Consider the following 13,012-nt stretch of genomic DNA (forward strand, 5'->3'; position numbering starts at 1 on the left):
CTGTACAGCTCTACATGACCCATACCCTATGGACGACACCAGGGAGCAGATATGACGGAGACTGGAAGTAGCCAGACTTCGTGTCTAGTGGAATGGGAACACAGGAATGATAAAATCTGGTTGTGGCCCTGGCCAGATGGCTTGGTTGGTTAGAGCATCGTCCTAAAGCACAGAGGTTGCTGGTTCAATCCCTGGTCAGGGCACATACAGGAACAGCTTGATGTTCCTGTCTCTCTTCTGCCCTCTCCTTTCCTCTTTCTAAAATCAATAAAATAAATATTTTTTTAAAAAAATCTGGTTGTGAAAGCAGCCTGGTGGACTCCATATTCGCCACCAAACAGCCGCAGCTCCAACCTCAGCCCGAACCAACTCTCGGTACCCCACACGGGCCCGCAGGAAATCTCGCCGCCGTGTTCCGGGGGCCGCTCTGGCCCTCGTAAGGCCTTCTCGCTGGTGGGCTCGGCGCTTCTCTGATGCACCGCGCTCCTCCAACCGCCAGGAGCGAGCGAGACCACAGAAGGGCCGCTCTGGTCGCTTGACTGCTCCGCGGCGCTGTCTTTACGTGCGCGGATGCCACAGCATCCCGGCTGTTCCCCTGGCAACGCGCGGCCGGCTGCTGCATTCTCCGCCATGGACTCGCTGTCGGGCGTCGGGCCCCGCCAGGCTCGCGAGCGCCTCGGTGCGCGGTCATCCGGAGCGCGGGCTCCGGCGACGCCCTGGGCGCGCTTCTCGGCCTGGCTGGAGTGCGTGTGTGTGGTCACCTTCGACCTGGAGCTGGGCCAGGCGCTGGAGGTGAGCGTGTGGGGGTGTGGGGTGGTGCTGGTGGTGATGAGGCGGGTGTCATCGCGCGGCCGCAAGCCCTCTCCGCGTCGGGTGAAGTCGGGCAGACATCCAGGCGGTCTGTCCCTCCTCCGAAACTCTGCGCCTGTCACCTCAAGAAAGGGGCGCTCTCCAGCAAAGGAACCAAAGGCAGACTTCCCATTGGGTTGGAGGAGATAGGGATCTTGCACTGTGGATAACCAAAACGATACCCTTGACTTTTTTCTCAAGAAAAATATGTCGTTTCCCCTTTCCCCGCACTAGCTGGGGCACCTTGTGTCCTCCGTTGCTGCAGCTAGAATCTCAGGGGTCACCCTGGACTCCTCCCCTCCCCCCACTCTACACCCCATCCGTGGATAAGGCTGACAGTTCCACCGTTAGCAAGGATATCAGATTATTATCTCTGCTGCTGCAACCCCCTCCTTTGTGGCTGTCCTGCTTAAATCCTTCAGCACTTCTTTGTTCACTTAGATTCTAAGTCTTAGAATCAGATCAAGACGCCTGTGGGTGCCATTCCAGCCATACTGGCCATTTTTCTGTTCTCCAGCTGCACCCAGCTGAGGGGCCTGGGGGGTGTTCCCACTGCCTGCAGTGGTCCTCCCCATCCCCAGGGGCAGCTCCTCTTTCTCCAAGTGTAGATGCATCTATGGCAGACTCAGGGAGGGAGGACTTCCTCAAGACTACAGGCCATGACGCAGACCAGGGAGGTGATGATGCAGGGGAGGCTGGATCTAAAACTTCACACTGTCAGGGGGACTTCCTGAAAGCCAGAGAGGCAGTGTACTCTGGGACGGCAGTTGGCCAAGATGAAGCTGCACTGCCATCCTGTGAAGCCGATGGGGTTGAGGGATGTTTTGATGTCAGACTTGGCTGAACTCCACAAGGCCAAGGGAAGCTCAGGTCTTTGAGATGGAAAGTTACTGACTCTTAGTGAGGACTCTTGGGTCGTGGCACTGTGCCCAGCTCTGTTGAGCTCCCATCCACCATACCCATTTCCACCAGGCTGGCATTATTGGGACAGCCTCACCTGATGGAGGGGCCTAAGCACAGAGAGATGAGGTGATTTGTCCAACATCACAGAGCCCACATTTTTACTGTTGCCCAAGTTAAGGCATTCTTATGTATAATTTTCTGGAATGTAACCATTTAAGAAGCTAATTCTAAGCAAGTAGTCTTAAGGGCTCCATGTGCTTGCTGAGCCTGTTGATGAGGCTGCATAGCTCAGGGAGTGTGTGTTGGGAACCCAGGGCCTCTTGGAATCATCAAGTCTGCAGAGATTGGGCCATAGATCCATCGGGCCATGCGACTTCATGACTCTCATCAGGTTTGCCTCTTGTCCTTTCTCACTCTCCTGGAAATTGTGCAGAAGATCAAGGGTCATTTCAGTTGAACCCACAGACTTTCAAGGATCACCTGCCCTGTGCTCAGTTGTTCACAGCTTGGCCTGGTTGAACATTACAAAGGCCCTGGCACTGTGCTGCTGCTTCTGTCACAGACAGAAGACCCAGGGGCTGCCTTCTAGAAGCTCCATGAATAGAAGGAGCCCTGACGAAGGGATGAAGCATGGCCAGATCTTTGCAGATGGGAAGAAGACAGTTGAACCAGGGAGAAGGGTCTGTTTCAGGTAAACCCTCCCCCCAAAAAGCCAGCAAAGGCAAGAAGCTGTCATTCATCCATTCCATAAATCAAGTATTCACCATTGCCACCAGCCAAACCCTGTGGTATGTGTGCCAGACATGGTGACACAGAGTAAATGAGAAGACAAGACCCTGCTCTCCAGGAGTTTATATTCTGTGCCTGAGACAGAGTGAGTAGTTCAGGGACACCCTATTGCACAGCAATGTGTGGGGTTCCTATGCAGATGGGTGCACTAAGCCTGTGGACAAGTCAGTTGTGGGAAGGGCCTGACTCCATTGTCTCTGCTGTTGGAAACACCTCTCAGGATCACCTAACCCAGGAAGCCCATGGAGTGAACTGTGCCTGGAGGTTTGAAGCAGCTCCTTCTCCACTGTGGTGTCCATACCCTCCCAGGCCACAGCTCCAATGCCGAGCCTACTCAGGACTCTGGACAGTCTTTGTAATTACTGAGGACCCCAAAGAACTTTCTGTGTGGATCATATCTATCCATGTTTACTAAACTAGAAATTAAAACTAGTCCTGTCCAGGTGGCTCAATGGAGAAAGCATCGACCCAGCACACCAGAGGTTGCAAGTTTGAACCCCAGTCAGGGCACGTACAAGAAGCAATCGATGAGTACAAAACTAAATGGAACAACTAAGTGAAACAATGATTTAATGCTTTTCTTTCTCCCTTCCCCTCCCCCTCCCCTCCCCCTCCCTCTCTCCCTCTCCCTCTCCTCTTGCATTCCTCAAATCAATGCAAAAAAACCATGTTTTTAAAGAGGAAAAATTTAAAGATTTATTAATCCATTGTAAGATACAAACACCCTATGTATAAGTCTTAATGTTTTCATGAAGACAACCATATTTTCCAAATTAAAATTTGGTGAAAAGACTGGCATTATTTGATACTTGTATAAGTCTTTTTTAATATCTGTCCAATTAGAAAGCAGCTGGATTCTTACATCAGCTTCTGCAGTCAGTGTCCCACAACAGTCTGTGTCTTTTTCAGGGATGACTAGGTTACAAGAGCAGCACTTCATGTGGGCTGGCTCAGGAGGAAAGGATGGGACCCTCCTGGGGTTTGTGGGAGGGGGGTGTCATTGTGCAGCACAGCTCCTCGCTCTCTGCCTCTCTCTGAGGGTCCACTGCATTTCTCCTCTCATCGAGGCATGGATCAGCTTGGTCACCTTATATCTGGCCCCTGTGCCTGGGAGAGGATGCGCCAGCCCCTGAAGGTGGGTCACCTATCAGGTGTTCTGATGGGGTCCCTGGGCATGGATATGGAACCTTCAGGTCAAGATGGCCTTCTCAGAGGCTTCAAGACTCCCAGGGCTATTAGCCCAGATTCAGACTGCTGACCTTAGCACAGAGGGTCCGTCATGGCTTCATCAACTTCTTGGCCTCTACCTCTCCTCAGCCCTGCTGGACACAGACACAAGGGTATATCCTGAATGGTCCGATGGCCCCTCCTATTCATGGAGCCATCCCAAGATGCCTGCCTCTGTGGGACTGTTGGCTTCCCCTCCCTCTTGACCTTTCTTCTTGGTGCCTCCTTAGCTGACAACATCTGGAGGTTTTCATATGACCCCCCTCCCCATTCTATCATATTTCTCAGATGGCACCCTGTACAAATACATATTTGAGGATGTCTGCTCCCTGGCAGGGGCTGGGAGTCAAGAGTGCCTGGGATGCAGTGCCTATCCTCAGGACAGGAGCAGGAGAGGACCACGGCAACAAGTCCAGAGCAAAGGCAGACAAGAAGCTACGTCGTTCCTATAGCTGGAGTTCCAAGGCACAGCACCTCACCCCATCTGGGGACCTGGGGCACACCCAGAAGAAGCACATTTTCAGCCAAAACCCGACTCCTCCTCAGCACAAAACTTGGGCAGATGAAGCAAGGAGGGGACTTGCACATGTAGGCCCTCGACTCCTGGCCTAATGGGTCACAGCCACTTTCTGGGAGAAGTATCCAGGGCATCTGAGAACAAGCAAAGGCAACATTGGAACCCAGGGCATACCAGGTCCCCAGGAGCCACTTCGGGGGCCTGGTGGGAGTGGAGTCTCTGAGGGCTCCTTACGTCATTGGTACTCTATAAGGAAATCGATTCTGGCCTGTGCACAGAGCTTTGGCCTGAGGTCCAGCTGTGACCTGCTGCCTGTCCCAGAGTGTGGCCTGTCTCCAAGGTTAAAGTTGGTCCCAGGGGCTGTATGGCTCATCTAGCTGGACACACTTGACACTGTGGAGCCCAGGGCGAGCTCCTGGACCCCTAACTAATGGGGGTTGGGGTGAAGACACTCAGGTGCTATGGAGAGGCAGTAATGCCACTGTGACGAGTGACTTCTGCATAAAGACAAAATGAGGGGGCTGGCTAGCCCAATCTGAGAGAGCATCCTGGGGGAATGGCATAGTCCAAGACCCTCCAGCTGGGTGGGGTGGGGCTCAGGAAGTAGGGAAGATAGGGAAGGCAAGGCCAGCAGGCCGGGCCCTGTAACTGCTCCAGGTGGGAGAGGAGGCCAAGAGCAGGCTCTGAGACACCTGAAGCTGTGGGGACAGAGGTTTAGGATGGTGGAGGCAAGGAGACCTAACTATAATCTAGGCGAGTGATCTCGAGGACAAGGGGCAAAGAAAGGGAATTAGGGAGTTTACTCAGGTGTGTGCTGGCTAAGACAAGGGGAGTCCATAGTGGCCTTGTGCTGAGAGGGGCCTGGGGAAATTGGGGGAGCCAAAGGTGGAGGAAGGCAGGAATCATCTGAGCCAGTGAGGATGTGCTCTGGGAGGGGTGGAGAGCAACATACCTGCAGCCCAGCACTGTACCTGCCCAGCCGCCACTTGAGTGCTCTGTGTCCCCTGCAGCTGGTGTATCCCAGCGACTTCCGGCTCACAGATAAGGAGGTGGGTCCGGGCCACCTGGGGAGCAGATGTCGCCCAGGAGTGAGCCAGCCCTCACTGGGTTTCATGTGTTTCAGAAAAGCAGCATCTGCTACCTGTCTTTTCCTGACTCCCACTCAGGTAAGTGACTCCAATCTCCCTACCTCTGAGACTGATGGGTGAGAGGAAGAAGGTGGGCAGGTAAGGCTGTCCAGGAGCCTCTGTGGCCCAGGTCAGAGGCATCACAGTCTGTAAGCACCAGCACTACTTCCCTGAGCCCCACAGTGCAGCAGAGGCAGCCAGGTTTCCCTTATTTTTGTAGGAAGAGGGACTGGCGGGGTCTGGTCTTCTTCACCCCACCACTTTGTCTACCAGGAGCTGGCTCTGCTCCTGCCTGAGTCCTAGGTGCTGGGCAGGCTGAACCCACCACACTGCAGTCTTCTTACTGCCCACCTGTGCTTGGATGGTGGGCTGCTGCTAGTGCATCTATGTTTGGACTTTACTCTGAAACTCAGGTGCAGGAGTTAAGAACTTCCTAACACAGGGACTTCCATTAGGAGAACCAGACCCAGCAAGTGGGGCTTTCTCTCTGGGGCCTTCATAGCCCATCAGAAGCCAGACTCACAGCCCTTGCCTCTGTCTCCACCTATGCATGGTGGCAGGAGGGGATCCAACCCTGACATTGAAGTTTTGGGGCTTCCTCCCTTCCCAGGCTGCCTTGGGGACACACAGTTCAGCTTCCGAATTCGTCAGTGTGGAGGGCAGAGGAGCCCCTGGTCCACAGACAACAGGCACTATGACAGCGAGGCTCCCGTGTCATTGCAGGTGAGAGTGGGCTGCCTCTCCAGCCTGCTCCGGCCTCCTCTGCCCACAGGTCAAGTTCAGGCTGGTGTGACAGTCCCTTCAAGATACCTGGGCCCTGTGCATCAGGAGAGGCACTTGCCATCTCCAGCCTCACTGGAGCTGGGCCAACTCTTCTGGGCACTCCCCAGGTCACTGGAGTTCTTTCTGTGTACCATGTCTGCAGCAGAGTAGCTTGGTATGCAGAGGCCAACATAAGCCCTCAGGGGCTCTAGGCCTGTGGGCTGTTCCCCATTGTGTCTGCAGAGATGCTCCTTCTAGAGGTATTGCCCACCTTCTGAGCTGAGGACACCCAGGCCTGACCCTACAACCAGGAAGAACGTGGAGCAGCCTTTGCAGGGCGGTCTGGGTGGGCAGGAGGAGTATGATCAGTGGGCGTAGCCTGGCTGATCACTCCTTCCAGAGGGAGTCGGCACACTACTTTGGCTACGTGTACTTCAGGCAGGTGAAGGACAGCTCCGTGAAGAGGGGCTACTTCCAGAAGGTGAGCCTGTGGCTGCTCTGGGGTGGCACCGCTGTGAGATGGAGGCCAGCAGTCATGGGAGGAGCCGAAGGGTCAGGGGTTTTGAGCCTCCAAGAGTGCTCCTCCTGCAGCCACTTGGCACCAGGTGGAGCATACTGCTGTTGGCCATGTTGGCTGTCTCACCTGGGCAGGGGGTGGGGGTGCCCCTGTGCCCAGCTCTCACTGCAGCCCATCAAGGGAGCGGGCCCCACTGCCCCTTCCTCACCTAACAGCACCCATGGCCTTTCTGTCTCTGAGCCCCAGACATCCCTGCTTCTTACTGCTGGCTAGAGGGGGGCCTGGTCACACTTTCAGGATTAGGACAACTTTGGCCTTAAACTCAGATACCCAAAGCAAAAGCTACTTGACTACTGGGAGATCATCGCAGTTTTGGCCTCATTTGTGTCCTTCTGAAGGCCCAGGGTCCAGCCCCACCCTTATGTCATTCCCTCCCTGTCTGAGGTGGCTTTGGTTTTCTCATCTAATAGCCCTGGGGTCTGAGTTGGGCCATCCTGGGGACAGCTGTCCTTTGGAGTTTGTGGGACGCGTGGCCTTGGGTGGACTCTGGATGAGCCAGGCCTCAGGGGTTCCTGCAGACCCGTGGGAGGCTGAGTGACATCTCACTGGCCCTGTGGGCCCTGCAGTCTCTGGTGCTGGTATCCCGCCTGCCCTTTGTCCGGCTGTTCCAGGCACTGCTGAGCCTGATTGCCCCTGAATACTTTGAAAAGCTCGTGCCCTGCCTGGAAGCAGGTGAGTGGCTGTTAGGCACGGCCTGAAAAGTCTCATCATCTGGTTGTTGAACCCAGTAGCTTTGGTAGGCAGCTTTCACATGGGGCAGACTCCTGACACTGACTGCCTGTATCCACAGTGTGTAATGAGATTGACCAGTGGTCAGCCCCTGTGCCTGGGAAAACTCTGAACCTGCCTGTTATGGGAGTTGTCCTCCAGGTAAGGACTAGCTGGCTGGGGCGGGAAGGCTTCCAAGTACATGGAGGTGCCTATTGCCAGCTGGCAGCTGCTCCCTCCATCCCCCAGGTGCACATCCCATCCAGGATGGACAAGCCTGAATCCAGTCCTCTGAAACAATGTGGCCAAGAGGTAGAGCCCCCTCCTGGGCCAGTGGTATTGCACCTGCATCAACCTTGCCACCTGCCTGGGCCTCCCCATCCCACCTGCTGGAGGCCCTGTGGCATGGGCAGACACCAGGCAAAGCCAAAGGCTTGCTTTGTGTAGAGCTGGTTACCGACCCCTGCCATCCTGTGCTATGGGGTTGGTGGGGGGAGGTATGTGGGCAGGGGCTGCAGTCCCCAGGGCTCTCCTGGGGTGAGAGGTGCTGCTTGGAGCATTCAGGATGGTAGCCTCGCCCTTAGCCTGATGTCATCCACTCTTCTTTCAGGCTCTGATGCCAGCCCCACTTGTCCTCACCAGTGTCCATGAGCTGGACCTGTTCAGGTGAGCACTATAAACCACTGCTCGCTGCCTGTGTAGACAATGAGCAAGCCCACAAGGCTCAGGCCTGGGCCACCAGGGATACGGCCCATCAGGAGTTAACCCTTGGCTACTTCCATGAGGTAGAATGGTATAGAAGAGGAATCCAGTGCCCAGAATCTGCACTCAGAGGAAACAGGCACATTGGGCAGGAAGGTTTCAGAAGGCGGGTGTCAGGAGGGGAAGGCTGTGTTGAGAGGCTTGCTACCTGAGGCTGCCCCACCCTGGGCTAGTCTTCAAGCAAGCCAGGCTTTGGAGACTGTTCGGCCCTAGCTGGGCCCCTTGGGAGCTAGAGCTGCCAGCTCAGGCATGTGGGTGCAGGGTCAGACCAATGTGGGTGGACTTGCAGCGTGTTGGTCGGCCTTGCACACCCTCAACATCTCCAAACCATCTTCCCACTGGGGTGTGCATTCACCCTGTCCCACCTGTGGGTAGAAGCCTCTGCACCTAACCAGCCTCCCTGACCTCCCCAACCTCCCCTGTCCTGCACAAGGTGCTTGCAGCCTGTTCTGACCCATATGCAGATGCTGTGGGAGCTCATGCTCCTTGGGGAGCCCCTGGTGGTGCTGGCACCCTCACCAACCGTGTCCTCTGAGATAGTGCTGGCCTTGACTAGGTAGGCCAGGTTGCGGTGGGAGGGGCGGGGCACACAGTGGGCCCGCCCTGTGCTGCTCACCCGCCTGCTGTGCCCACCCTGGCAGCTGCCTGCAGCCTCTCAAGTTCTGCTGTGACTACCGCCCCTACTTCACCATCCATGACAGCGAGTTCAAGGAGTTCACCACGCGCACGCAGGCCCCGTAAGTGCTGCCCTCTCCCTGCCCCCTCCCTGGTGCTGCCTCCTGGGCCTGCTGCTGCCTCTTCTCTTCCTCTCTCTCTAGACCAAACGTGGTCCTGGGAGTCACAAACCCTTTCTTTATCAAAACACTCCAGCACTGGCCCCACATTCTCCGCGTTGGGGAGCCCAAGATGTCAGGTGAGGCTGGCCTGGCCTCTGCCTGGGGAATCATGGGGAGGTAGGGTGAGGGCTCAGAGCCCCCCCCCCGGGAGGTCCTCAGGTCTGAGCCTGTGGACACTAAGACTGGGCCACCAGTGTTTCCTGTGTTTCCTGTTTCGTAGGGGGCCTTCCTAAACAGGTGAAGCTGAAAAAGCCCTCAAGGCTGAAGACCCTTGACACCAAGCCAGGTGTGTGCCCTTGGGGCAGGAACCCCTCCTCTACTTATAGGACCCAGGCATGGGCTCTATGTCCTGTGGGAGGAGGTTGGGCTAGGACCCAGGTGGGGGTAGGGGCAGGTGTGCTGGCTTAACAAAGGGGGTGAGGCTGTGGGAATGTTCTGGGGAGGCCCCTCAGGACTGGACCTCAGCCCCGCCTTCTCGCCAGGCCTCTACACCGCGTACACCGCACACCTCCGCCGGGACAAGGCACTGCTCAAACGGCTGCTCAAGGGCCTGCAGAAGAAGCGGCCAGCAGGTGTGCTGACTGCGCTGCTGAGGCGGCACCTCCTGGAGCTCACGCAGAGCTTCATCATCCCCCTGGTGAGGCTTAGGGCAGGAGGGTGCTGGGCCACAGTGCTGAGACCCCAGGCTCACTCCCTTTCCCCCACAGGAGCACTATATGGCCAGCCTCATGCCCCTGCAGAAGAGCATCACGCCCTGGAAGGTAGGAGTCCAGGTCCAGCTGGTGGTCCAGGGAGGGGTGGGGAGTGTGGGCTCCTGTCCTAATTCTGAGGAGGGAAGATCTGGGAATAGAGGCAGGGATGAGGTTGTGGATATGCAGAAACCCCTTGGCCTCTGGGCCGTCCCCGTATCTACAAGACAGGGAAAAGGGACCACTCAGAGAGGCTCGAGACCCTGCTATCTGGGATCTGTCCCAGGCAGGGTGGGGGCTCAGGAATGTGCCTGGGAAGTGTCCTGGAGGAGGGTCCTCATAGCCCAGGTGCAGGGCCTGTGGGGCTTATGCCTGCCTAGGCACCAGGGCTCACCTGGCCCCTGTCTCAGACTCCTCCCCAGATCCGCCCCTTTCACCAGGATGACTTCCTATGCAGCCTGGAGCATGCTGGGCCCCAGCTCACCTGTATCCTCAAGGGTGACTGGTTAGGCCTCTACAGGTGGGTATGCCAGTAGGGGACCTCAGACTCCTGCTGCTGGGGGTCAGGGTGCCCATGCCCACCCCATGCCACTCAGGGTGGTGTCCTAGCTACTGCCTCTCATCATCCACAGGCGGTTTTTTAAGTCCCCCAACTTTGATGGCTGGTATCGGCAGCGACGCAAAGAGATGGCCCATAAACTGGAGGCCCTGCACCTGGAGGCCATTTGTGAGGCGGTAAGGGGGAACAGGGGCTGGGGGGGTCTGGCGGCTTGAGAAAGGCCTTGGTGATGGGTGGCCCCATCTTTTCACGGCAGAATATTGAGACCTGGATGCAGGGCAAGTCTGAGGTAGAGGTTGTGGACCTGGTCCTGAAACTTCGAGAGAAGCTGGTGAGATGCCTCCTGCCCTGCCCAGTCTGGGCCAGCTGGACATGGAGGCTGCCTGCCCCTGACCAGAGCTGTCCCTGCAGGTGCGGGCACAGAGCCACCACCTCCCTGTGAAGGAGGAGACGCTTCAGCGGGCCCAGCTATACATCGAGACAGTCATCGGCTCCCTGCCCAAGGACCTGCAGGCTGTACTGCATCCCCCCTAGGACAGGGACAGGGCATGGTCCAGGGACCTTTGTGCCCTTGGTGGCCTGGGTCTGTCAGAGCTCCCTACTCCCCAGTGAGAGGTGGCCCCAGCCAAGCATAAACTCCCCGACCCAGGCTCCCTGCTGTTCCCTGGCCTTGGCCTCCTGCCCAGCACCACTGTTGTCCCAGCAGTAAAGGTTGCTTTTGGAACCACAGCCTGGCCCCTCACTGTTGCAAGATCATGATTGGCCAGAGCCTCACCTCCCCCTGGGCCCCACCTGCCCACTGTTGGGCTGCAAGCTTGGGAGGGCTGTGCTGGCTGTGAGTCCTTGCTGCTCTGGGCCTGAAGCCACCGTCCCCTCCATGCACCCATCTGTCTAAGCCCTGCAGGGGCCCCAGGCATTGCATTTGATGTGTGCTTTAGCTCCACTAGGCTGCCTAGCCAAGGATGGAAAGAGGCAGCTGACAAGCAGACAGCTCTCCTCACACAGCCCACCCACCATCCTACCTGGGGCTGGGGATACCCCACCTATAATCATTGGCTTGGGAGGGGTAAGGAGCTGGGTGGTATAGTTCCTGGTTCCTTGGGTGGCCACAAAGGGGCAGTGTGGGGCTCCACTATTGGCCCCCACCCTCTAGCACATTGTCCCAGGTCTCAGCTCTGGAGCTCCCACAGGGACTATCTTTGTTCCATCTGTCCACCCACCCCACCCATGGCTACTCAGCTGATGGGTGCTCAAGTTACCCTGTGTCCATCCACTCCCATGCATAGCCTGTGAGCCCCCAGCCTAAATCTTCCACAGCTGCAGCAGCCTCTGGGCACTGTGCTCAGAAGTCTCACTGCCCAGCAAGGCCTGGTACTGTCACCAGCACCATCACAACTTAACACAGGGTGACAGGAGCGTCAGCCAGTGAAAGGGTGGGTGTGAGGAGGCATGGACCTCGAGCTGTGGGCCTGTGGGTAAGTTTCCCAACCTGCTACCCTCAGACCCCTTACCCGAGAGCCTGGACAGGACTGCATGGGGCTCTGCCACTCTTGAGTGGGTCCTGGCAGAGTGAGTGGGTGCAGGCCGGGTGGGGGGTTTCTGTCCATTCGGAAGCCTCCACTCAGTCTGTGTCCCTGGATGGAGCCATCACTGACACTTCCACTCCACGACAGCCATGCTGGTCTCCGAGCTTCTGGTGTCAACTAGGCTGGCTCTGACCACAGCCTAGAATAGCCTGTCACTGTCCCCCTTCTATATACACCTGAGCCCAGAATGCAGGAGAGGCAGTAAATCCATTTTTGCAGCAAGAACAAGCTGGAGGCCCTGGAGTGAGAAAGGTTCCACATTAGCCCTAAATACCACTCTGAGAGCCTGCCCCTTCCTGTCTGGTCTTGAGGGGTGGCCTTCTCACTGAGGGTATGGTTTCTAAGGGGTCTGCAAGGACACCAGCACTTTCCTTATGGCTGGCTTTCTGACTGCCACAGGAAAGGGCTGAGGGTGTGGTGGAGGCCCTACCATCAAACCTAATTCTATTCTCTAACCCTAACTCCACTGGCTGGAGACAGTGCCAATCCTGGGCCTAGGCCCCTCACTATAACCTGCAGAGGGTAGGGAGGGTTGAGGGGGTAGATGGGTCAAATGAAGCAGGTCTTCCCCGAGCAAAGCCCCAAAAGCAGAAAGGCTTGGATAAGCAGGAGCCAGTTGGTCCAGTGGGGTGCTGTGCTTGGCCCACAGAGGCCTCCTGAGGTTGAACGGCCTGGTATAGTGGCCTGGGTGGGGGTGGAGCAGATGCAGTCTGCTGGCTGCTCCAGGGACAAGAAGGACAGACGGTTCACCCCCAAGCTTCCTGTGCTCTATTTAAAGATATTCCTTCAGTCTGGGACAGTGCCCTTCCCACAGTTTTGGTATTAAAACGTCTTGTGACCACATGCTTGTGTTTTAACTTCCTTTTTAGATAAAGAGTTGGCATCCCTGTCAGACACTGGTAATTTTGGGGTCTCCTGCAGTGGGGGCTGAGTGAGCATGGTGTGGATGTGGTTCAGAGCTGAAGGAGTGAAGGTCTGGCCTGGTTGGTTGGGGTGGGAGGCAGAGTGACACCGTCCTGTTCTAAACACTTCATCTGGGGGTCAGTCCCAGGGGCTCAGAGCACACAGGAAAGTGATGATTTAGCGTGTGGAGGGGACAGAAGAAAGCAGACTGGCTGCAA

At 56.6% G+C, this 13,012-nt stretch overlaps 1 protein-coding gene across 5 annotated transcripts; it reads left to right on the forward strand.

The window, feature by feature from the left end:
- The first annotated feature begins 557 nt into the window (after positions 1-557).
- Positions 558-12,724, forward strand: DENND6B (DENN domain containing 6B). Of its 5 annotated transcripts, none has more exons than XM_066254726.1 (19): positions 559-792; positions 5,296-5,334; positions 5,409-5,451; positions 6,023-6,135; positions 6,575-6,655; positions 7,318-7,423; positions 7,542-7,621; positions 7,709-7,771; positions 8,070-8,125; positions 8,655-8,777; positions 8,863-8,958; positions 9,040-9,134; positions 9,278-9,343; positions 9,540-9,694; positions 9,765-9,818; positions 10,187-10,266; positions 10,379-10,481; positions 10,562-10,636; positions 10,717-12,724. In XM_066254726.1, the coding sequence occupies exons 1-19, from the start codon at positions 571-573 to the stop codon at positions 10,837-10,839; spliced, it is 1,773 nt and encodes a 590-aa protein (XP_066110823.1). In that variant the 5' UTR covers positions 559-570; the 3' UTR covers positions 10,840-12,724. The 5 variants fall into 5 exon arrangements, with proteins under 5 accessions (XP_066110839.1, XP_066110834.1, XP_066110823.1 ...); XM_066254722.1 differs by having other exon boundaries at positions 560-792; positions 10,157-10,266; XM_066254742.1 differs by lacking the exon at positions 8,655-8,777 and having other exon boundaries at positions 558-792; positions 10,157-10,266.
- Positions 12,725-13,012: the final 288 nt, after the last annotated feature.

This window comes from Saccopteryx bilineata, chromosome 1 (assembly GCF_036850765.1).
Source record: "Saccopteryx bilineata isolate mSacBil1 chromosome 1, mSacBil1_pri_phased_curated, whole genome shotgun sequence".
Classification (NCBI taxonomy): Eukaryota; Metazoa; Chordata; class Mammalia; order Chiroptera; family Emballonuridae; genus Saccopteryx; species Saccopteryx bilineata.